This window comes from Nomascus leucogenys, chromosome 19 (genome assembly GCF_006542625.1).
Source record: "Nomascus leucogenys isolate Asia chromosome 19, Asia_NLE_v1, whole genome shotgun sequence".
Taxonomy (NCBI): domain Eukaryota; kingdom Metazoa; phylum Chordata; class Mammalia; order Primates; family Hylobatidae; genus Nomascus; species Nomascus leucogenys.
In genome coordinates, this window is record NC_044399.1 from 41,233,682 (window position 1) to 41,259,736 (window position 26,055).

At 34.8% G+C, this 26,055-nt stretch overlaps 1 protein-coding gene across 1 annotated transcript in view; it reads left to right on the forward strand.

The window, feature by feature from the left end:
• The window catches only part of SRBD1 (S1 RNA binding domain 1), a 225,995-nt gene that overhangs the window by 136,336 nt on the left and 63,604 nt on the right, over positions 1-26,055 (forward strand). Inside the window, exon 16 of the mRNA XM_030800181.1 lies at positions 650-732. Within this exon, the coding sequence (XP_030656041.1) occupies positions 650-732 (83 nt within the window). The remainder of the gene's footprint in view (positions 1-649; positions 733-26,055) is intronic.

Genomic DNA, 26,055 nt, shown 5'->3' on the forward strand with positions numbered 1-26,055 from the left:
ATATGATTCTGCTGGGTGCAGTAGCTCATGCCTCTAATCCCAACACTTTGGAAGGGTGAGGCAAGAGGATTGCTTGAGCCCAGGAGTTCAAAGCTGCAGTGAACTGAGATGGCACCACTGCACTCTATCCAGGGTAACAGAGTGAGACCCTATCTCTAAAAAAAAAAAGGAACTTTAAGAAAGGAGATAATTCTGTCACTTGTTCATTATTTGGGGGATCTAGTTCTAATAAGCATATTTGACATAAATATATCATATTTGTAATAATGCAGAATTATTTAAAACAAGGTTTTGCTTGCTCTGTGAAGCATGAGGTATCCTATTATGCTTTATATAAAGAATGAATAGGTAATCATGTAAGTATAGGGAATAAACGTTTTATTTGTTTTTCCAAATCTATAATCCTGTCGAACTACTTGTGTTCAAGAATGCCTAGGAGTTCTGATGACATAATTCATCATGAAATTTTGCATTTACTTTTTGTGTGGGGAAAAAAGAGAACTTTTAAACTTAAATTGTTGGCCTTTTTTAGAGGGATGATGAGGAGGGACAGGATTAAGTGCTTACATTATGACGAACTAATGTAAGTAATTATTAGGTACTGCTTTTCACATTAAGTCATACTTGTTTTCTGTTTCTGTTTTTTCAGTTTCCATAGCAAGGCGTGTACAAGATCCATTAGCTGAACTAGTGAAAATTGAGCCGAAGCACATTGGTGTTGGAATGTATCAGGTAAAGCAATGTGGATCATTTAATTTATGAAATCCATCAATACAAGGAGCAGTACTCAAACCTGGGATAGTAATTAAGTGTCTGTGGGAGTAGATTCCCATTTTCAAGGTTATGCAGTTTGGGAGGTAGGAGTTTTAAGTCATCAGGGAAGGAGGGAATTATTTTTGTCGTTCTGGTGTTAATGATTTTGATTAAGACTTAGAATTGACTGTGGTCAGATTTAAAGACTATGAAAACACTAGATGAAACTAATAGCTAATTTGGAGAGAGAGCCTCTTCTTTTAACATTATTATAAAAATGGAGGTGCTATGGGGATATGTTGGCTCTTTGTGTAAACCAGTATGAACTATTGATCTTTATTGACCTTTCAAGGAAATGTTTTTGGTACCTTCTGTGTTTTGTTTTTTTCCTGTATTTCCCATTCCTACTTGATTATTACAGTTTGTTTTTGGTCGTTACCCAAAATAGTCTAAAACCATTCAATTGATTAAGTTTGTTACCTTACATGGGTGCAGTTTCTGGCATTCTAAAATAATTACAATAGTGATACCATGCTTTGAACTTGATGTTCACAGTAGATAAGTAGATCTTATGTGTGATTAGAGAAGTGATAGGTAATGGTAGTACTCGTTTTTGTTGTTACTGTATTTTTAATTTTTGAGGTTGTATGTGTTCATTGGGCAATTCAAGACAGCACTAAACCTTGGCAGAGTGAATTTATGGTGACAGCAAAATGGTACATGGGGCTTAAGTTGTCTCCATAAGGCTTGGGTCAAATTGTTTTCCTCCTTGTCGTAAGCTGTTAAATGTGAAATAGAGTATTTCCTTCTGTATAATTTTTATGGGATTTGAATGGTAGGTACTATAACACTTTTTCTAAAGAAATATATTATGTCATGGAATCTATGACTACTAGATATGGAAGATACCTTAGAATTCGTGTAACCCTACCCCCCTCATTTGATAGAAAAAGAGGCTGTGTCCTGGAATACTTAAGACATTTACCCAAGATCTCATGGTAGCAAAGCTTGGATTAACCTGTCATATATTGAGATTCAACTGGGAATATTTCCATTTTATAGCAAGTTGGACTAAGGCATTCAGACCTTTAACTGGACTTACTCATTTCAGAAAGATAGTTGCTAAAGGGACTGATCTAGCTACAAGCAGATAGAAATGACTGGTATCTAAAGAGTACAGCTGGCTAGGTGCAGTGGCTCATGCCTGTAATCCCAGCACTTTGGGAGGCCAAGGCAGGTGGATCACTTGAGTTCAAGAGTTTGAGACCAGCCTGGCCAACATGATGAAACTCTGTCTCTACTAAAAATACAAAAATTAGCCGGGTATGGTGGCGCACACCTGTAGTCCCAACTACGCGGAAGGCTGAGGCAGGAGAATTGCTTGAACCCAGGAGGCAGAGGTTGCAGTGAGCCAAGATGGTGCCACTGCACTCTAGCCTGGGTGACAGAGCAAGACTCCATCTCAAAAAAGAAAAAGTACAATTATAACAGTTTTGTGATATAGGCATTATAGTGAAGAGGAATTATATTCATTCAAGATAAAGTTACGGAGCATCTTGGCAACAGAGTGGAATAAAGAGAAGCTTCCAAATTTATGAAACCTGGGCAGGCTAATAAGCTATTGACTTCAAAGAGATCTTTAAGTAAATAGTGGAGACCTAACCTCCAGATTAGGATTCAGAGGTAACATTTAATGTGAAAGACTTTGGAATTCATTTTAACAACAGTGAGAAGTAATAGAAGAGTTTTAAGCGGGGGGGGGGTGACACAATCTGATTTATATTTTTAAGCATTGGCTCTGGCTGATCTGGAAAGAGTGACTTAGGAAGAAGAGAAGCAATAGAACAACTAGGAGGCTCTTGTACTAGCCCAGGTGAGAAATAATAGTGCTTGGACAAAGTTAATGGCAGTAAAGATGGAAAGAAGTCAAGTCTATTTTGTAGGGTCTGTGTGGTGGTAAGTGAGGGAAAAGGAATTATGAAGAATTTGCTCCAAGGGTTCTGATATGTGGATGATACTTGAGTAGAGCAGGTTTGGTGGGTTAAGATCAGTAATTTAGTTTTAGACATGTTAAGCTTGAGATGCCTATAAGAAATCCAAGGAAAGATGTCAAATAGGAGTTGGATATACGAGTCTGAGATTTAAAAAAATAGCCATATTAACATTGGACTACTCACTGTTCAGCAAATAATGAAACTAAGAACATGATCAAGATGGTAGGCTGAATTAATGATATTCTTTAATTACACTACCATCGTCAGCTGCATACTCACAACACCTAATTCCATAAGTTAACAGAAAAGGTGTACATGTGTACCTATATAAATACATATTTATTTGAATAAATTGATAACAGCATGGGAAAATAAGAAAGGGTCCCTCCCATTAGTGGATGGAAATCTCAGGAATTCCTGACAGATACTAAGCATGGGGAATCACACCCATGGAGAAATAACACCTGGTGTAGTCACAGTTCAAAACATATACAGATCATTGTGTATCAATGTGTTCTTGAGGTAGGTGCAGTTCCAGGTAGAGCCAAACTAGTCAGATTCAAATAGTAGGGAGAGGGTCTGAGGTATTAGATAAGGAGATACATATAGCAAAGCTAGGCCTGTACTAACTTCCTCCCCCAATATACTCTGAATCCAAGCTGAAGCACTGACCTTAACATAGGCCAGAGGGGCTGGGAGATACCACAAGAGACCTTCGATTGTCAGGAAGCTCAAGGAGCCTCATCCTGAGAAGATAAATTCCTGCCATGTACATGACACCTGGCATGATGTCCCACATTTCCCACATTATCACAGGAGGTGGGGAATAGTAAACAGAAACAGCATACACAGACAGACAGTTAGGGACTCTGAAACGATCTCACTACCAAGAATGATTAAACATTTGAGGAAAACCTATGGTAGACAAATGAGGCACCAAACTTAATAAACAAAAAGTAATACCCAGTGAGATAATGAATAAGTAACAGAAACTTTGAAATAAGTAAAAGTAAGATTCACAGAGAGAAAAGAGAGATTATTGCATTTATAAAGAAATATGTATTAAAATGAATTCAAACCAATCAAATATCTTAGAATTTAAGAATAATTATCAGGATTAAAATGCATAATTGGACTAAACTGAGTGGACACAGTTAAAAGCAAATTAATGAATTGGAAGATTGAGTTCCTTCAGAATGCAGTTTTGAACTGAAAAAGGTGGAAAGCATGAACAAAAAGTCACATGATACAGAGGACATTCTAAACCTTCAGCGTTCATCTGATGTAAAATTGAAATAGTATGGAGTTATAATCACAGAAGTAATAGAAGGAAATTTTCCCGAACTGAAGACAGACAAGTCTTCTGAAAACATCTTATGAATGCAGAAGAATAACAAAAGGCCTACACTAAATGCCTGCTTATGAAATTTCAGAATACATGATAAAGAGGAACTGACTAAAAGTATTCAGAGAGCAAACCGTTTATCTGCAAAGGAAAGAATGAGATTGACATCAGTCCTATTATTGATAAAAAAAATAAATGATAGAAGCTAGAATGCAGTAGTTGTGAGGTTGTGGGAAAAAAACTTTTGAACTCATAATTCTAAATCAGGCAAACCATCAATTCAGTGTGAGTGGAAAATAAAAGCAATTTTGAACCTTCTCTGATTGTTTCACACCTTCTTTGAAAGAATTTATAGAAGTACTCCCTTCCAAAAAGCAGGGGAGAGTCCAAAGAAGGGAAAGACATAACATGGGAAACATGTACACACAGTAAAATGTATAGTTGAGCCTGATAGTTTTTAAAATCTATAACGTTAATCTTTAAATATTTAAGTCTAGATCAGATCAGTTCAACATGGGAGAGTAGAAGAAAAAGAAATGATAAAAAGTATTAAGATTCTTTTTCAGGGAAAAGATTCAGATATAAATTAACTCTAGAATTTGATTAAAAATACAACCTGAAACATATGAAGAACAACCACAAATATTTAAATCATGAGAGTAAAATGTAAAAAGTTTATAATTTCATCCAAAGTTAGAGAAAAGAAAATAAGAAAGTATAGGAAATAATAAAATATAAGGAGATAGGAATAAGTAACAGGTATTTAAAAGTGAATGGGCTAACTTCCCCTATTAATAGAACTTCAGACTTTAAAAAATAAAGTACAGCTCTAACTTATATATGTGCAAGAGACACTCCTAAAGAAAAAAAAAACAACCTTGATATTAAAGATTTGGATTAAAATATTCCACATAAATGAAAAAGACAGCTATGGCAATGTTGACCTTAGACAAAATAGAACTTAAGGCAAAATCATTAAATAGGAAAAAGAAAGATATTTCATGTTAATAACAGTCTTCCAAGAAAATATAATTGCCCTGAGCAATCTGTTACCTAACAGCATAGCTTCAAGAAATACGCATATTACAAACTTTTCTAAAAATTAGATGAGACAAATTCATTGTTTTTGCAGGAGTCTTAATAGACCATACCATATTAATATATACATTTTAAAAACAGCTTGAAGCTAGGCATGGTGACACACACCTGGCCTCAGCTACTCAGAACACTGAGATAGGAGATCATTTGAGCCCAGGAGTTTAAGGCTATAGTGAGCAATGATCATGCCTGTGCATAGCCACTGCACTCCAGCCTGGATGACATAGTGAGACCTCCATCTCTTAAAAAGACAAACCCAGCTTTATTGATACATAATTGCACATCATACAATTCATTGATTTAAAATGTACAAGTCAATGATTTTTTTAGTATAGTCATAGTTGTGAAAATAGAACATTTTTATCACCCCCCAAAACTCATTCGTTAGCAGTCATTCTCTGTTGTCCTTTCTTTACCAGTCCTAGACAACACTAATCTGTTTTCCTCTAGATACATCATATACATGGAATCAAACAATATGTGGGTTTTTATGATTGACCTCTTTCACTTATAATGTTTTCAGAGGTGGTCTGCATTGCAGCATGTATCAGTACTTCATTCTTTTTTATGGCTAAGTAGTATTCCATTGTGTGTATATGTGTGGGGGTGTGTGTGTGAGATATTTTGTTCATTCATCAGTTGGTAGGCTTTTGGGTTATTTCTACCTTTCAAGTATTATAAATAATGCTGCTGTGAACATTTTTGTTCAAGTTTTTATGTATGTTTTCATTTCTCTTGGATGCATACCTCAGAATGGATCTGCTGGGTCATTTATTAACACATAATTTTAAAGCCATGTCATGAATTAGGAAAACTATTTGCCACAAATGTATATGTATATGTGATAACTACATATTATTAAGGTTTTGTTTTATTCTTGATTTATATACATTTATAGTTGGTTTATATAAAACATTTACATAAAATGTAAAGAGCCACTACATACCATTTACTGTGGAAGAAATACAAATTTCTCTCTATCAAAGAAGCCCAAATTTTAAAAGGTGTTATTATTTCAACCTAACAATTAAGTAAAGTTGTAATAAGAGGAAAAAATCTGTGCAAGTCAGAAGGATACAGTGAGGTGAACATTTATATACACTGCTGGTAGAAGTCTAAATCACTATTTCTAGCAAATAGTTAATACCTATTAAAATGCACTTGTAAAAATGCATTTCTTTTAGTTCTCCCTTTAGCTAGTTCTAAGACAATAAGAACTGCTGTTAAGATTCATACACAAGTTTGCTGTAATAACAAAATATTAGAAGCAACTACAATAGCAAAATAGTTTTTAAAATTATAGTATGAGTTGAAATATACAAGTATTTAAACAGGCTTTCAAGGAAGATTAATAATGTGAGAAATTGCTCTTGACGTAGTATTTTTAAATTTCAACAAAGTTGTCGATCTAGAATAAAAACAATTTGTGTTTTAAAAATGTAGGCATGTGTTTACATTGAAGAAGAAAAACTAAGCAGGTGACTGACATTTGTTCTTTGGTTGATGTGATTTTTTTCCACTTTTTGATTTTCAAACTTCCTATAGTAATATGTATTAGGAAAAATTTGTTGTAAAATGTATAGCCATTAATAGATTTCCCTTACAATCAGAGTGGGACTGAATTTATTTTTAGTTGGACTTCTAAGTGCTTTCAGTATAAACTTAATACTTATTTTCATTTTGATTTAAGATATGAGTAGATGGACAAACATTGCTGATTTAAAAAACGAAAGCTGTTCAAAGAGAGAATGTTAAATAGATGAAATAATAGAAGCTATAATATTATTTCAATACAAACTAAAATACTTTTGGTTTAATAACAGCTAAAATGCTAAAGGCAGCGTTCCAATCCTTGTCTTAGAAAATGGGGAGAGGTGATTTTAAAAACACATGCCTGTCATTATTTCTGGAGAGAGAGGCAGCCAATGTGGTCAAATGACAACATATCCCTAACTGACCCCTAAAGACTTTGCTGGAAAGTGGCTTGGTGTTACTCCCAAGAAAACACTCCAGAGTGAGAGCAGGATGATGCAGGTTTGGCTCTGTTGAGTTCTCTGGGACGTGGGGAATGGTGGTTTAGCCTGGCCTTGTCATATCCTCAAAGCACAACTTAAATACACTGGATTTACTTGATAATTTTTTCTTCTTTGGACTGTGTTTTCGATACTTTCATGCTCATTAACACCTCCGTTTGGTAACGAACACACACAGTAAAGTAGGAAAGACTCAGAACAGTGCTCTTTCCTCCTTTTGTGCCTCTCTGTTAGATCATTTGATGATGATAGAGAATGAAATGGTTGGCCAAAGTAAGTTTTTGGAACTCTTATTGGATTCTATATCCAGGCCATCTTTATTCTTCATTATTGTGGATAATGAATAGTTACTGTAAAAGGAAAATCATCTTCCCAGCGGAAAGTTTTCACGGTAAAACCTCAAAGGTGGGAATTTGCATTTTCTTTCACTCCTGCTCTGTGGGATCAATTCTATGTAAAAACAAATCAAAAAAATAAAAAACAACTTAAACTGTTTTATAGTCAACATGTAGAGATAATTAAATGGAGTTTTAGTTTAGGTCTAAATAAAATAAGGTTTCTTGCCTGTTCTACAGTGTTTGCTCAAATCTTTTAAAACATTTTAATTCCTTAATTATCATTGTAAAGCGGGATACAGAAAAGAGTCTGTCCCATGCCTGGTCACCTAGGTGACTTTTGTCTGGATTTTTGCCCCATACACAAAAGCAGTATTTTGAAATAGAGAAAACACAAAGGTGAAACAGAGGAAATTGTTCTAAAACTGAGGCATTATTTACACAGGTGAATTCTCTGCCAAAATGGTTTTGCAATGTTGTCCCTTGACTCTAAGGCCCAGGATACGGGCTGTACTGAATCTTTGCTTTACAGGGTATTATGAGTGAAATTGAGACTTAGCCTTGCAATTCAGGTATTTCATTCACTTGTGACAAAGCAGAGACCTGACTGAAGGAAAACAAGTAATTGACCTTGACTAGGTGTATGAACCCAACTCATGTGTTAGAATTTGCTATTTATTCCTTAAATTTCAAGTTTTAAAATTTCTTTTCTGGGTATTTTTCCCTTCGGGATGAATTATGCTTCCTATGTTGAAATATTAACTTTAGTTTTCTCAAGTTCCTAGAAATCACCAACAATGTAATAAGCCATATATACACACACATAACCTAGTGTAACACCATTACTTATCTTTAAAAGAAATGTGAAGTGATAGCATGATTTGAAGAACCTTTTACCAATAATGCCTTAAATTATTAAAATGACATATCTAATTTCCTTTATCTTTTGTTTGCTTATTACTCTGTGTATGTCATTGACCTTGGCAGTGAAACTAGATCCATTTCAGTTTCAAGTTCACCTTCTAGTTTTCATTTTAGCACAGAAATCACTGTTACAATTTCTAAAACTTTAAGGTACTTTCAGTATTTAAAACTAATATATGATCATTTTAAAAATTATATATGACATTAAAAATACTATCATAAAAGAAAAGATTAGTAAATTCTACTACGTTAGAATCTAAAACATCTCTCAGTCAGAAAGCAATATATAGACCATCCGTAGACAGGAAGAAGGTATTATATTTACAACATATAAACTGTAAATGATACAGAATATGTAAAGGTCTCTTGCAAATCAAGACATGAAAAGACAATTCCAGAGAAAAACAGGCAAAGGCTATGAACAGGCAATTCACAGAAGAGGAGATACAGAAGAATAATAAGGATATGAAAAAAATGATCTCTCTTACCATGAATGGAGGAAATGCACACTAAAGCCATAAACCCTTCAGGCTGTCAAAAATTAGTCTGATAATTCAGATGTTAGCAAGCATGTGGTACACTTGCAATCTTGTACATTATTTGTAGCAGTATAAATTGGTACCACCACTTTGGAGAGCACTGGAAGTTAACAAAGTTGGAGATGAGAATTCTCTTCAACTCAAAAATTCTGTTGCAGAATGTATATAGCCTAGAAAAATTCTCTAAAATGAACCTAAGAAGACATGCACAATAAATTCATTGAGACTGGGCACGGTGGCTCACACCTGTAATCCCAACACTTTGGGAGGCCGAGGTAGGAGGATTGCTTGAGCCTGGGAGTTTGAGACAGCCTGAGTGACATAGTGAGACCTCATCTCTACAAAACAAATAAAACAATTAGCTGAGCGTGGTGGTGCACACCTGTAGTTCCAGCTACTGGGGAGGCTGAGGTGAAAGGATTACTTTGGCCTGGAAGATAAAGGCTGCAGTGAGTTGTGATTACGCCACTGCACTCCAGCCAGGACAACAGAGTGAGACCCTGTGTCAAAAAAAAAAAAAAAAAAAAGTTCATTGAAGCAATATTTATAGTAGTGAAAATTTGGAAATACTGTGCTCATCATCTGGAAAATGGAAAGATATACTAGTAAAGTCAAGACTGAAAGAACAGATAGAGCAGTGAAAATGACTCAGAGCTGCTAGATTAATATGGAGAAACCTCATAAGATGTAATGTTAAGAGAGAAAGTAAGTTGCAGAATATGTACAGTATTATGGGGCTGATATAAAATTTAAAAATATGAAATATATAGTATTTATGAATGCCTATATATAGTAAGATTATAAAAGTAAGCACAGAATTTAAGATGATAGTTTGGATGGGGTATGGAACGAGAGAAAAATGGGAACTGGGAGAGGTACGCCAGGAGTTTCAATCATATTTATAATATCTTATTTCTTAAACTGGTTGGTGTCGCTTATACTCTAACTTTTGTTAAATATTTCATAATTTTTTAAAAAGATGCAGGAAAGCTTGGTCAAATGCTACAGATGCTTTAACTCGGGAACTTTGGCTTTCAGTTGGTTTTAGTGTCTTCCCTATATATTGATGTATGTGTGTGTACATGTGTATTTTACAATGAGAATTTACTTATAATCAGAAAAAAGTAAGCTATTTTCATTGTTAGTGAAAATTTAAATATACATTTAATATTATAGGTTACCGTTCCCTTCATAATATTCTTAGAAATCTTTGTCAAGCCCCTAATGTTGCACGAAGTCAAATGCTTTGTAAGGCACAGTTTTGACACTATCTTAAAAAATATCTCATACATGTAGGTTTTTCTTACGTGAATTTCAAGAATTAAATAATTATTTTTCCCCCATGGTCATTTTAGACAGATGTGGCCTATGACAAACCTGTAGACTGCCAAGTTTCTAGTGCTTATATACAGGGCAGAGTTGGGTAGAGCAGATGTTTAAGGAATTATGGTATCATATGTTACAGTAATGGTACTGTCATTTAACTAGCATTTATCATATACTATTTTCTTTTCACCACTACCTGCTTCCCTCACTCTTAAATTATTTAAATGAGAAACCTTAAGATTATGCAGGGGAGTTTTTAAAAATACCTAGGCTACATCTCCAGAGATTGTAGTTTAATTGGTCTGGGGGTGGGCCCCACATGCCAACAAGCTTCGTAAAATTCACATGTGATTCAAATGTACAACCAGGGCAGAGAATCACTAGTTCTGAAAATATAGTCACTAGACTAGCAGCATGAATATCATCTGACAGTATGCTAGAAATGCACATTCTTTCACTTGCTTCCCAGACCTGTAGGATCAGGAATTCTGGGGGATTGGACCCTGTAATCTGTGTTTTATTGGCTTAGGTTTGAGAACCACTGGTCTCTAATGCTCTCAAACTTGACTATGCATATAAAATCCCTTTGTTAAAGATGCAAATTCTGATTCAGTTAACCTGGAGTGAGCAATGACAGTCTGTTTCTAGTAAGCACTCAGGTGATAACTGTGCTGCCAGTCTGTTTTGATTAACACGAGACCCTCCTGAAAGTCTCCTGGGCCCTACCTCAGGTCTGTTGAATCAGAATCTGATTTTAACAAGATTTCTAGGTGTTTTGAATGCACATTGCAGTGTATGTAATGTAGGAGGAAAATTAGGACTTGCCAGTATCTAAGGGTGAGAGTTTGAAGAAGCAAAAATCAGTATTGTAAAACACTACCAAGATGAAATAGGAATAGAACTGAAAATGTGTTTTTTGTGTTTAATTTTAAATGTTTCCTTTAAAGAAATTTTCCTTTAAAGTGAACTTACCCATTTAAAATGTTGATGATGACCATAAAAATAATTACTGGAGTGGTGGAGGCAGAAGTCTGAAAGAATTAAATCCAGGACTGAGTGAAGGGTAAGCATATGAGAGACAAGTGTATACAAATGTTTAAGGAAGAGAGTTATTTAAGGAGGTCAGGATTTGAACGTGTTGAATGTCACTGGGAGGAGGGAGAAGTGGAGAGTGAGAAGTTGAATATGCTGAAGAGGGAGGCAGCTGGTTGCCTGAGGAGATGGCATCCACAGGATGCCTCCAGGAATAGCCTAAGGAAGAAAATGAGAGGAGCTCCAGAGAGACTCCTATGGGGTAGTAGGTGCCCGGGAAGAGATGGAAGATAGCAGGACTGTGAGGAGTTGTTCCCCTATATTTCTTATCTTCTCTGTGAAGCAGGAACCTACTCCCTGCTAACTGCTCCCGCAACACACACAAAAGAACAGCTAGTGTTAAGTGTCTGAAATTACAGTATTTATTTGCTTACTGCATTTCTCTTCTAATGCAATAAAAGCCCTTACATGAGGGCAGGGTGTTCCCACAACTCTCCTATCTTCAGCTCCCAGGACCTGGCACATGGTAGATATTCAGTAAGTATTTCTGAATGAATATATGGTAGATTATTGGTATAGTTGACCATTTATTGTATTTTTTAAACTTTATTATAAACACACCATAAAATTTTGTAGCCTCTCCAAATTTTTGTTGAAGTGGGATCAGAACTGAAAATGTGTCCTTTGTGTTTAATTTTAAAACAATTCTTGTTCATTTAAAATCAAGAAAATGTAGCCTGGTCACAAATGCTTCTTAGATCCAGGTCTTTTGAATGCACTGTAATGTAATGCACTATAACGTGCATTCAGAACACCTGGAAATCTTGTAAAAATCAAGTTTACATTAAAAAGTGTAGCCTTTCACTTAAAATTTTAAACCTGAACTGTTAAATAATATTTTTAAAATGAAACTCCTTTGAAGGAAATACGTTGAAAATCATTGTTTTCCTTTCTAGTTTTCTTCCAGTCTTATACTTTGATCATTAAAAGTGTTAAGTCCTTTATGTTCGAGGTAAGAATTTCTTCAGTTGTTTGTCCAGACAGGGACCATGGTGTATTCTTGCAGTCTGGATCGTTTCTCATCAGAATTTTGACTGTCACATTCGTGTGTCTGTGTGTGCGTGTATATATATATATACACACACATATATGTATGTGTGTGTATATAGTCAGCCCTCCATATCTGGGGCTTCCAAATTCAACCAATTATGGATTGAAAATATTGAGGGGAAAAAAAGGATAGTTGCATCTGTACTGAACATGTACAGACTTTTTTTCCTTGTCATTGTTGCCTAAACCATACAGTTTAACAACTATTTAAATAGCCTTTACACTGTATTAGGTATTGTAAGTAATCTAGAGATTATTTAAAGTACACAGGAGGTTGTGCAGCATAGGTTAAATGCAAATACTACACCGTTTTATATCAGGGCCTTAAGTACCTATGGATTTGGGTATCTGCAGGGAGTACTAGAAAAAAATCCCCCATACCAGGGGATAACTCTGTGTGTGTGTGTGTGTGTGTGTGTGTGTGTGTGTACAATCTCAACCGTGACAGTTTCTTTTTAACAGAGTATTGGTACTCAATTAATTGAGAATAGTTATGACAAATGTTTAAAGATGTCTGTAAAACCACTTTATTATTTCATAAATAGCCTTTTTTTCTTATTTTATTAGGTTGTATTTGGCATACAACTTAATTTTTATACTTTTGTATACATTTTTAGAGTTTTAATGTTCAGACTTCAGTTACCTGAAAATATTCTGTCTCATTTACACATTCTGTGATCTGGAACACTGATCCAGTCTCCAATTTTGTCTCAGTGTTTTTTCCCTGTGTGAATTTCAAGCCCTTGGGTTTAGTTGACAGTGAATGGCTGGCCTGTGAAGGCCTTGTTAACATATTCAAAATGTAATCTGTCTCAAAGCTGAGGTAGTGACCAGAATAACCAATGCCACATTCTTTCCCTTCTTTGTGATAGAATGCTTTGTGTAATTCAGTGTATGGAGGTGACACAGCTCTTTATTAATTGACCCTTTACGAGGGCTGTTTTTTTTTTTATTTTATTTGCCATTTAACCAATGATCTGAGGACATGAAATGTCTTTTCAAAAGGTACCCTAGAACATCATTTTTCTTTGAATTGGCAAGCAAAAGTTTCTTGAAACCTAATAGGATAGGAGAGAGCTATCTTGCATACCTCATCTCCTTTCTGTTCTCTTTTGACTTGGATCTTTCTGTGGGAGTTCTGTATGTGAGCACCTGCTTGAAAGGTGTTTGATAATTTAGGGCCAGAGAGCATTAGAACAGCCATGTAGTTGAAGTGAGAATGGCTAAAGAAAGTGAAGAAGGAGTGCTATGGATGAAAGAACTTGAGTTCTTTAATTTAGCATACATCTCCATTTCTTTACCCCCTCCGCAATACATATTCTGTTCTCGGTGGAAATAATCCTTACCAGGACAGATCAGAGGTAGCACTTATAGAGGAATGTTCTTTGATTATGACTAAATCAGTAATTAGGACTTACAATGTAAAGTGTAGTATCTTTATCCAAGAAAAATCTTTGTTGTGATGGGATTCATTGGAATAGAATTTTTCCTTTAAAGTGAACTTATTCATTAAAATTAAGTTATGGAAGTTCTTAGTAATTTTATCTTTGTTTGATACAGAGCCCTAAGGGAGTTTTTAGTATACTGATTATGTGTGGATGCATATATTGGTTGTGTGTGGATGCATAGTTTGTAGACTAAAAATAGTGGAATAAGATTACCCAAAAATGTTTAATACTTCATAAAGGTATTACTGCTCTGCTGAATTTTGGGATATAATTATGTATGGATAACCATTTGGCACACTAAGAATCTTGGATGTAATGTTTAACTTTACTCATGGAAAAAAACTGTGTAATATAATAATGTTCACATTAGAAAAAATGTTGAGAACGCAAATATAAGATTGTGCTAGGTGATTATAGCAACTGAGAAGAGACATAAAATGTATAAGTACTATGGGGGGCCACTTATGAGAATTTCAAAACTGTATCCTGAATAGCTGATACTTGCTATTTTTCAGGAATGTTAATTAACTCATTCCTTTATATATGTGTGTTGGAGTGTGAGTTGATCATGATCTTTAAGAATAACACAGGCAAATGTAATTACTTATAAGATTATCTTACATTTTAAATTTAAGGGGAAGACATCATCATTATTATAGGGACAGTATGCATTAAATGCATAATCCTGCAGGAAGGCCTAAGGTATAAGAGTTGAAGTGAGAAATAAACCCTGCCTGCAAAATGATTTTATAATGTGGTACAGAGACAGGAAGGGTGGCCTTGTTGAATTATGGTGTGGGTTCACTCATGGCAAAGTTCTCTGCCCAATCTGTCTTATGCCATAGACAGTTGTGTTAACAGTGTCTTTCTTTTCTGGTGATCATGGAAAGGAATTCTAATGATAAAAGTCTGTAGTGAGGGAAAATTATATTGACAAGAGAGATTCCCCCCCCCCCCCGGGTTATTCTCAATAATTAAATATCATTACCATGTAAGAAAAGTTACTTATCCTGGATTCGTGTAGAATGAAAATTGTTTTTCAGTCCACAGAAATGCATGTGTTGTCATTTTGAACAACTAACCTTAAAAAATCTATTTTTGGGTGGGACAGTAGGCAAGTTGGCAGCCTTCTTAGTGTACTTTTTTTTTTTTTTGAGACAGAGTCTCGCTCTGTTGCCTAGGCTGGAGTGCAGTGGCGTGATCTCAGCTCACTGCAAGCTCTGCCTCCCGGGTTCACGCCATTCTCCTGCCTCAGCCTCCCAAGTAGCTGGGACTACAGGTGCCCGACACCATGCCCGGCTAATTTTCTTTTTGTATTTTTTTTTTTTTTTAGTAGAGACGGGGTTTCACCGTGTTGGCCAGGATGGTTTCGATCTCCTCTTAGTGTACTTTTAACTCTGCTGAAGTGTTGTCTTTAATAATCTAGATCAGGGCACCCAAGCTGTTTGTTGTACTGTATTATTAAAAAGTGTATATTCTTTTCAAATGCATAATTGAAAGGGAGAATTTTCTGACATATACAAGGCTTTTGTTTCATTATTTATTTGGAATACATGGGGCCAGAGGGTATGAATGCAGTTAGGTTTTGTTGGAAGGGGACTTGCAAAGACTTTTTGAGGCACGATGTGCAAGTGAGTGTTTTTAAATCTCAGAGGTGTGATTATGTCATAACAGCCATAACCTCTGGGCTTGCTTTATTACTTTTATTAAAACAAATCTGTATGAGGGCGCTATGTATATTTTGGTGATGAAGGAAATGAGGTGGTTAATTTATTATGTGAACAGCACTTTCAACTAACCACAGCGTGATTCACTGGGAGTGCAGTGAAAAAGCCTAGCTCTGTAGAAATGACTGCATTTTGATTTGTGGACCTTAACTTTCAACACCACAACACGAAGTTTATCTACAAAATGATTCCTTTTTTTTCTGTAATGTTTTTGTACAATTTTTAATCTCTGTTTCTTTTCTTCATTTTATTGTGGGAAAATAAAAACTTAGTAAATGAACTAAACAGCTCTCGTCAGCAAACTGAAGAGAAAAAAGGGAGGAGGATCGACATGTTAGGGCATTAGGGAAGTGAGTAGCATCTTTAAGAGGACTCCACAGAATAAGTCAATATTCTAAGCTCTCAATGAATGACGATAACTATCTGAAGTCAAATAAGAGTCAAGGAAAATGAGGCACCTGTTCTTCCCTTTTGTAGGATGCATTTTTAAGCAGATCCATAGTGGAAAAGAAAATTAATATCTTGTAAGAGAATCTCTGAGATTTAAAAGTTAGGGGGGCAGTTACATCTCTGAGGTTTAAAAGTGGGGGGGGGCGTCAGTTATGGGAGAAGGTGGGGATGTGTACCATACGGAAGCACACGCACTGTAGAGTGGGACTGACGGAGGGACTTGTCTGTCTAATGAGTTTGCAGTGTGTAGAAAGCACTTGTTGTATACTCATAAACAGCCATTGAAAGACCAAGAAACGGTTTTCCTTGGAGTGGAGCCATATCCAGCATCATCTGGTGATGTGAACCTGCCTGGAGAGAGAGTGAAAATGGGTCATCTTCCCAGCAATATTTTTGAAAGACTCCGTCATTTTCCAGATGTGCCAAGTACCAACCATTAACAGACAGGAAGACTTGGAAATCAGTAAGCCATTTAACTGCCAACAATTAAGGTATTTTATATCGGGAACATTACAAGTCTCCATGAAAGGAAGGATAACAATCAGTTTTATATTTTATCTCTGCTTCTTTGGAGTGGCACACCACATTTCTCTTCAGATCCCTACATTTACTCTAAAAATTACGTCATTCCTTCATAACACTTCCCCAGGAGAATTGACAAAGTCCAGGAGAAACATTATTTGTGTAGTTTAAAGACAGGCTATAGAGGAGAGAGGTCCACGCCTATGGTTTCTGTAAACAGGGTAGACTGGGAGGGAGCGCTGGCATGCCTGGTTAGGTTGTTATTCGGTCATCATGACCAGTCATTCCTGGTGACTTTGTATCTACTTTGAAACTGCTTCCATCGTGGTGATTAGTAATGATCATGGACAGTCCCAGATTGAGGTAGAAATTTCACTTTAAAATTGGCAAAACTTCGTTTTAATGGCATTGATTGGGCCTCTCAAACTTTCAGGTGTCTTCACTAGTAGAATTAAACTATGTCCTGGACATTTCAAGAGAGTTATGTTTGATACTATGTAAGCCAGCATTTAAATTTTTAAAAGAGGATTTGTGTTCATAATGGTTTTGCTGCTTTTTATAAGGTTGAGATTTAAGAAGTTATTGTTGGGAGCTGGTTTTGAAAAGTCTGTTACTCTTCTTTTCTCCCTTCTAAATGCCCACCACAAACCAATGCAGAACATAAGTTATTTTTAAAACATAGATAATAGAGAAGCCATAATTTCAAGTGTATCCTTGCTCTTCCCTGCCTTCCTCAGCATTTCCTTCTGTGCCTGCTTGCTATGTGCTTGTTTCCTGGACTCCCTTCCAACCTCCTGTGAGCTGCCTTTTGAAGAGGTGGTTTGTTCCCTAGTTCCTCATTCAGAGCCCCCCTCATATGGTGTGAAATACAACCAGGCTTTTAAAAAAGTGATCCAAACCTCGTTTATGATTTGAAACCTACTCGGATATGTGTTGACAAATTTAAGCAACTTTTTTTAGTTTTTCAAAATATAAATTTACGGGCATACTACCAGAATTAGCATTAACTGAACACTGACCCAGTGATGGCAGCAGAATGCAGAAGACATCCAGCCCAGTCAGCTAGATGGTCAGGGCATGATTGTGAATAAAATGGAACATGGAAGTTGGCGGTGAGCCAGGACGTGTTTTCTTGTGGATAAATCCCGTGTTTATCATTAAGTTTGTAAAAGGAAATTTGGATTCTAGATTAGAATACTTGGTTAGTCACACCTTGGACACAATAACTATGCTCATTGACCTATGCCCATCCTTGCAGTTGGGTTATTCAGGGTGTGTTTAGTGAAAATTTCCCTGAGAGATAAAGATCTTACATAGACAGGAGCCTGCTTTAAACTAAAATTTCAGAAACATTTTCACTGGCACCATCCTTGTTCAGTGTGGTTTAGTGGAAAGAACACAGAGCCCGGGACACCAAAGTGAGCTATGGACCTTCGTTTATCTACTCATGTGTCATGTCACCTTGGGAAAGTAATTTTACCTTCTTGGAAAATAAGATAAGGATACCCATATGTTTTCTGAAGGAGTGTTAAAGGGAAAAAAATTAGACATGGAAGTGCCTGAAGGTGCATATGTGAAAGTGATTTCATTTCATGAAATCAAACAAATTTCATTCACTTTAGTAGTTCTTTGTTTAAACCTTTGATGTTAACGTCCTATTTATTCCTGTTGTTTATTCATGTGCTAACCTTATCAAATATTTGCTGAATCATTTAATTGCAGGCTACAAGGGACCCTCAAGGTCATTTAGTTCACACCTGGCAGGTATAAGCATGTTCATTCCTTTCTGCTGAAAGGAAGGACAGAAGCAGCCAATGGGGAAAGCTTCCAAAACAAAGGATCAGAGAGAGTGGCAGCGTTGCTGTGGTCATAATCAAGGAATGAGGAAGTAAAGGCCCATTGCCTGCCTCTTATAAATAGTAATGACAGGACGTGTTGCACGGGGAAAGATAGGCATTTGAAGTTGAATTGGAAAGTACACTTTAAACTTCTGTTAGTTATTACCTACAGAATTTTTTGTAAGTCTGTAGTGTTTTACTTGTTATCCTTGTGTATCTGATTCTTCTGTTGTGGTTCACATCTAAATTGACTCAGTATTTTGGAGGTGGGAGTGGAAGAGGGTAGAATGCTTAAAAACAAACACAGCAGCAACAACAGAAACAAACTCTAGTTTGTTGGGATGCACGATCTGGTTATCGGTTGGCAATAAGAAACAGCTGTTTGTTTGTTGACAGCCTGCCTTTCCTCTCCCCTAATCAAGCTGTTTCTCATCATGTAATTACCAACTCTACTATTTGAGACTTGTGGATTTATAGTTGGTCATATAATATTTGCCAAAACGTCATAGTTTACATAAAAAATTAGTGATTCCCCTGTAGTCATTCTACTGAAATATGAATGTGAGTTGTAATAAAATACCTGAAGAGACTTCTGAAATTCAGACTTAAGGGAATGTAGAGGGTGTTTTGTGTGTGTTCTAAAAAGGAAGTATTGGTGTAACTCTTCCCTCTCTTGTAGACTCCACTGCCAATCTGAAAAGCATTCTGTTTTCAAAAATATAGTAAGGCAGCACTGATGTGGATAACAGGATAGATTTTGTTCTGATGAAGAAGGACATGGTTGTTTGTTTCCTTCTTTGTCTTTTTTCTTAAAACACTGTTCTAATATTGAAGCCAAGCGTGAAAGGAAATAAAGTTGTCGGAGAGTCCAAGATGATGTTTCAGTCTTCTGGGTAGCTTTAGTAGCAGAAAAATAGCTGAATGTACCTCCTACTCTAAAGAGACTTAATTTAGGCCGTTTTGTAAACAGACTGCTTTCAGTCTGGCTTATGCTGAGTGAAGCCCATTTTGAAATAAAGGTAATCCTGTGTTTTAGGAAAACAAGCCAGAAAGGTGAGGCTTCTGTTGTTTCATTTAGTTTTACCCTTCAAAATAAAACAAATGTTTTCTAATCACGCTCAGGTCACAGCTTCTCTCAGAATGGAAAAGTTTCTCTCTTCAATTAATCTTTTGACATTGCAGAGATAGTTCAGAAAAATCCCCTTAAAAGCTACAGTGCCAAAATTTTTTATTTTCATAAACTCCAAAGTAACATCACAAGTTCTCCTTGGTTTGATAGTTTTAAAATTATAATGGATTTTAGAATATATTATTTTCTCTTTGATCTCAAAGACATTATGTAAATTAATTTTTATTTTAAAAGAGAATATGTGAATAATAAGTGCTTTTTGAGATATGAGCTGTGACTTGGAAAGGGAATAATTTAGTTTAAAATTTGTAAAAAGTCAAATTTTGAAAAGCGTATTTTGTATGAGTATAGTTTCTATTCTCATTTGCATTGTGGTTGTACTGTTTTTCATCTGAAGTTTACACCTACTTTTTTTTCTAAAAGCATAAGTCATTGAAAATATTTTAGTTTAAATGCACATGTCAAATTTCTTGCTCTCTTGAAGTCAAAAGCTCCCAAATGTTAGCTGAATTAGACTATCAGTGATTTCACCAGGTGGCTAGTGACAGTTAATATTTAGGTTGTTACCAGAACAAGAAGTGTTTGTCAGGTTTCTTTTAACATACACCATGAGAATGACATTTCTTATATTACTTTAAACTATTTAATTGCAGTATCAATGCAAGATTTATTTCTTTATCTTAAAATATTAGCTATACCATGAAGTTGAGATTTGAAATTAAAAGATTACTTCTAGCTTAATTGGAGCAGGTAGGAAGTGATGGCATATAAAAGGTGAATATTTTCATATGCACAGCTGTGCATGTATTCTTAGGGCTCTGTTGGCCAAAATCTGTTGTCCTAGTAGTGCTCAGGTGCATAATTCAGTCAAATGAATCACAGATGATCCATTTTCAAAGCACTTTAATAGTTGGGTGTCAAGGGAAAAAAGTTGTAATTTTAAGAACTTCATCTGCGAATCATGTAATGGTAGTTTTAATTTTAGCTGCCCAAATCTGTGTGGACAAAAATTATTCAGTTATAAATAAAAGATGTGTAAATCCTTATTCCAGTGGCCTTCTTTGGGGTGACAGGGAAGAGTATTAGGCGATGTTACAGGATATTGTTACAGTTTTATATTTTGTTTCTCTGTGTTAGACTTTTCTATTTGATAATACTTTTTCAAAAATGATGCTATAAAAACCCATTATTATAGAGCCATTAAAAATACAGGTCTATTATCCAGTGATTAATATCCATGACCTTTATTTTTGGATCGGCTTCATAAATATATACATTTTCTATGTCAGCCATTGTCTAGAATTTCATTTTTGTTCTGCTTTCCATTACATACCATGAATTAAATGAAATTAATTTAATCACTACTACAAACAGAAATTAAACGTGCCCTAATCCAGAGTTACGTTGTTTGCTTTTACAACTGTAAGTCATAAGTAATTAATTTTCCTTGGAAAATTAATTCGCTTACCATTCCCAGTAGCATCATATGTTGACACAGGGTTATAGATAGTTTAATATTTTTCTTCAGCATGCTGGCCTCAACTTTAGAAGACCTTAAATGAAAACAAATTAAAATTTACTCAACTGTATGTAATTTGGGGCTCTTTAAAATAAGTGTTGTTGTTATTGATAGCATCCAGGTGATGACTCGAAAATTATACTCAAACTTTACAGAATGCCCATTACATATTAGCAAGTCTGAAACAATATATTTTTTAACATTGGTTATATGACAGTAGCCATTAATATTTTTTATCCCTCAATTCAGAATAAACATTTGACATGACAACCATCTAACAGCAGTAGCATGGAAAGTTTTTTTTACCATCACTTAACCGTCAAGAAAACAAAAGGGTTAACTTACTTGCTGAACATTTGACCACCTGGGATAGCAGGCCATCCTGTCTGATTCTTACAGAGCTTATTTTCAGTCTCTCACCTCGGTCAGTAGAAAAATTTCTGTCAAGGTCATCTTAAAACATAGAATATATTGATTGCCGTTTTGTAATTCTTTCATTCTTTCCTGTTTAATACTTTTTTTCCCCTTACTTTCCAGAAAGGCCAATGTGGAAAATGAAATAAGCAAAAGTCTTTCAGTTAAATAAGGTTTCTCCCACTGCTTTTTGAATTCTGGGGACTCAGAAAATATGAGCAAACCAAATTTAGCTTTTCTTTTGCATTTGCCAGGAGGTTATTTAGTAAGGTGATTTTTTTTTTCTGGTTCATAGAACTCTATAAAACATATAGTGTTTATTACTTTATGTATATTTATTTAAGTCACTAAGGTGAAACTCTAGTGATGGTGGCAGTGTTACAGTTTTAACAAGTGGGGCTTATTTTATAAATGTGTCTTTGTGGCAATAGCTTTCAAAAATGCACAGGGTTAGCAGTGACATGCTCTTTTGGAAAGAAAATTTGCTGTTTAATTCCAGGGTAAAAGTACTACTAGAATACAAAATCACCACTGTTTTTTTTTATTTTTTATTTTTTGGTTACTATTTATTGTTAAAGTCAACTTTAAAGTCAACTTTTTAAAAATCTGTATTTTTAAATCCAACTTTAAAAAAATCGCAGGATTTAACTAACTACATACATTGCAAAGTTGTGTCAGGGAGAAAATGTTTGCTTGTTATCCCTATCAGAAGGGGGATGACAGGGAAGTCCCCTTCCCTATGCTTCAGAGGATTTCCCTCTGAGTGGCCTTCAGAGTCAGGATAATGGCTTTCGTCTTTATCATCATCAGACAAAATGGAAAGATTACACATGTCAAGTTATGCACATTTATGTTTTTGCTCTGACCCAAATATAGATTGTTGTACAGCCAGGTTTCAGGGAAAGCAGTCTTTCAGAAATAATTTAGGCAGCCCAAGTGATGATTATTCTAAAAACTCTATTCCTAAATCTACTATCATATACCGGCAATACGATTACATATAAATACGTATGATAATACTGCATACATTCTTACACAGTTTTTAAAAAATGCTTCTGCCTTCTTTCTGAAATGAACTGGTTTACTTTATTCTGGTTTTGAAGTGGAAAAGTAAATTCACCCTTATAGAAATTTACTAATGTTAATCTGCATTTAATTTCAGAATATATTCTCTTAAAAATTAAATTTAAATGAAAAGAGTTTGTCATGTCCTTCATTAACTTTTGTGTCAAAATGAATATCTTAGAAAAACATTTTATAGCAAACTAAGAAGTGTAGAGGAATTGTGTATGTGGTGGGTGTACACAAGGAGATTGTAAGAGTGTGGAGAAAAGAGATGCTAAATTTGAGCTACATAATATTTACCCAAAACTGGCAAAGGAAAACTTTGTTAAAATATATAAAAATTATGGATTCAAGAAACAAAGCTTGGAGAAGTAAAATTTTTTACTTCTTACTTTCCGTGATTATTCTGTTGATTCAAATTAGAATAGAAACAAGATTTTGTGGTAGAAATATGAATGTGCTTTTTTAAAATTTATAATGTTAAGATATAACAAAGTTCATAATTTGCTGAATGATTGTGACACATGAAAAACCATGCTGTTTGTGAGAAGTAGACAAACAAATGTTCGTGCGTTGTAAGAACTCTGAGGAACTTTGAGCAGACTATCGCTTGAGTTTGGTCAATAAGACTTTATTTTTTACTTGCAAGCAGAGTGTAAGTAACCATAATTATTTCTGAATTGCTCCCTAAAGTATGGTAAAAGTGGGGTTTGCAGACTGCTGATACTTGTTGGAGAATTAGATTGATGTTTTATAACATGTTACTATTCAATGGGGTCCTTCGCAATGCCGTTGGGTGGAAAAGTAAATTTGTACCTAAAGAAATGTACAACTATTAATTTGTATTATATTCCACACTGTTCTTTCAAAACACTAAATTTAAATAAGTTTACACTTCTACTCACAAAGGGAATAATTAAATTAAAATGATATATAGAAAGATAAAATGGCAATTTACCACCACCTGAGATTGACAAAACTCTCCCAGGTCTTTCAAAGTGAATCATGCTCCCAGTCATTATCCCACAGTACCACGATCTTACACATTGACAGTGGGGTAAATTGGATTATATTTTTGCTTTTACTAGGAATTCGAATAAAATCATAGGCAAGATTAGGGAATACCACATTGTAATATCCTGCTGTTATGCTTCTGTTAGGGCTGTACATTAGTCTTTGGCTAATAGATCTTGCTAGATAATGCTTTTTCCTTTTGTGGCACCATTCATAGTTTGAGGCTGTCTTCAATCTGACATATAAGAACTCTGCTTCAAAAGACTGTGTATATAAGAATGTTGGAATAATTTAATACTCACATTTTGATAGATTTAAAATGAACTGGAGATTTATGTTAATTGCAGTGGATGAATTGCCACATTTGTCCTACTAAAGTTGCTTATCAGAAGAGGAAAATGAGCAGAAGAATCTTTAAAAAGAAAGTTTTGTCTCCAAATTATTTTATATTTGCATGTTAACCCAGAACTTTTTTTCTAGTCTCTATATGTATTAGAGGAGTAATTTCTGAGTTTTGTTTTTCATCAGATTTGCAGTGAAGATTAAAAACAAAAACAGAAAGAACCTCTTTGCAGTAAACATCACTACCACATTTAAGTTTGTAATTTTTAGAAGAAAGGAACACTAGTTAGAAGCTATTTAATTTTTTTGAGTTTTAATATTTGCCAAATTTATAGGAACTCTCAACATGTTTTACTTTTTTTCTCTCCATGTATGTAAACAGAATGAAGTTAAAGTTAGTGATTTCTTCCCTGGAGTGATTAAAAGTAATGTAATTTGTTTGTTAATAACAAACTTAAATTTATTTTGACATTATTGTATATTCTGTGTACTATAATGTGGAAAAAAGTACTTAAGGAATGGAGAGAAATAGACTGTTCTAGCTAATAAAAATGCTTAACTCTGGAGGGGCCACCAAGGAGTCTGTCATGATTGACAAGCATTCTAGTGGAGTCTTTCTTTCCTTTTTCTTTTCTTTTCTTTTTTTTTTTTTTTCCCTTATAGCAGTGTTGAAGTCAGTCAAAGTATATATACAAAGCTCGGTGAATACCAGTTTCCCCAGTACAGGGGCTATTTTTTCAGGAAGTCTAACTCAAACCAGATGTTTTGCCTAGACCTAGAGTTTGTTGCTGCCAAGCATCTCATCAGAGGTCAGAGTTCTGGGCTCTGGGCCCTGCTAGAATTCTTTCACAAATTGCTATTCGGTGAGGTTTTAATCCTAATGGAAAGAATAATGTGCTTGTAAAATCTGCAGTTATTACAAACACAGTATACATATTGTGGACTTCAAATGACTACATATTTCATCCCCATAAACAGGGAATGCAGATGAATGCTTTGTGTGATAGCTTTAGACATTCTAACTAAAACGTATAGTATACAGTTTATTCCACATTAACCATTTGCATTTGTAATACCCTAATAAAAGAAACTGTTACTTTTGGGTGACAACTGGTAACCAACTTATGTCCCCCCACCACAACCAATTTTTTTAACAAGCTCTACAACCCCATACAGCTGTTTGAACACAAGAATTAAAAACATTCAGAACCAAATATTGGATATTCTCATAGGAAGATCTATGAATGCTATAGTACTAGGTGAAAAGTTCTTAAAGCAAAGACACCAGTATGCCAAGACTTAGCTATCTTATATTTGGAAACACATATAAATATATTAAAACCAAATTTATTTATTCAAATTAGGATGGAGAGTGTTTTTCTTTGTAATGGAGAATGTGATTGGTATTTAGCTAAACATGAGTTATAGCTCTTTGGGAAAGGTTAAAGACGTGTACTGAGATTGATTATATCTCTGCATAATTAATTTTATATACAAATATTACGGATATTATTAGATGCTTACTTGGGGGCACTACTGCTGGTGATTATAAGCCTGAGAGAAATTCTCAGATAAAGGTAGGCGTGTGAAACCAGAGAATCACAATTTGGCTTAGAAATAAGGAGGTTAATTAAACTATCCTGCCGCAATTAAATAAATCTGCAGTTAAGTTAGATGTGGCAAATTTTTATCAAAACAGTGAAAGCCCAAATTTCTGAAAATGAGAAATTGAACTGTAAAATAAAAGTTTTAAAGACAGATTCTAATGTCCCTGAATTACTCCTTAACATATGAAAGCAGTTTTTGGTTTGAACAGTTTGTAGCATTTATTTGGGGATGGGAGTCTAATTTCTAAATACCTTTTTGTTTTTATATTTAAGTAACAATATGGGGTATAATAAATATGTAAACAAAACTTAGTCTTCAAGCAAATAAAAATTGGTTAACTGTGGGATCCCCCAAAATTTTAATGAAACATTAAAATTTTTTAACCACAATTTTTATTTTTACCTCTCATTTATATAAAAGAAAATCAATTTTTATTTTTACCTCTCATTTATATAAAATAAAATCAAAATTGATATCTCTACTGCCCAGA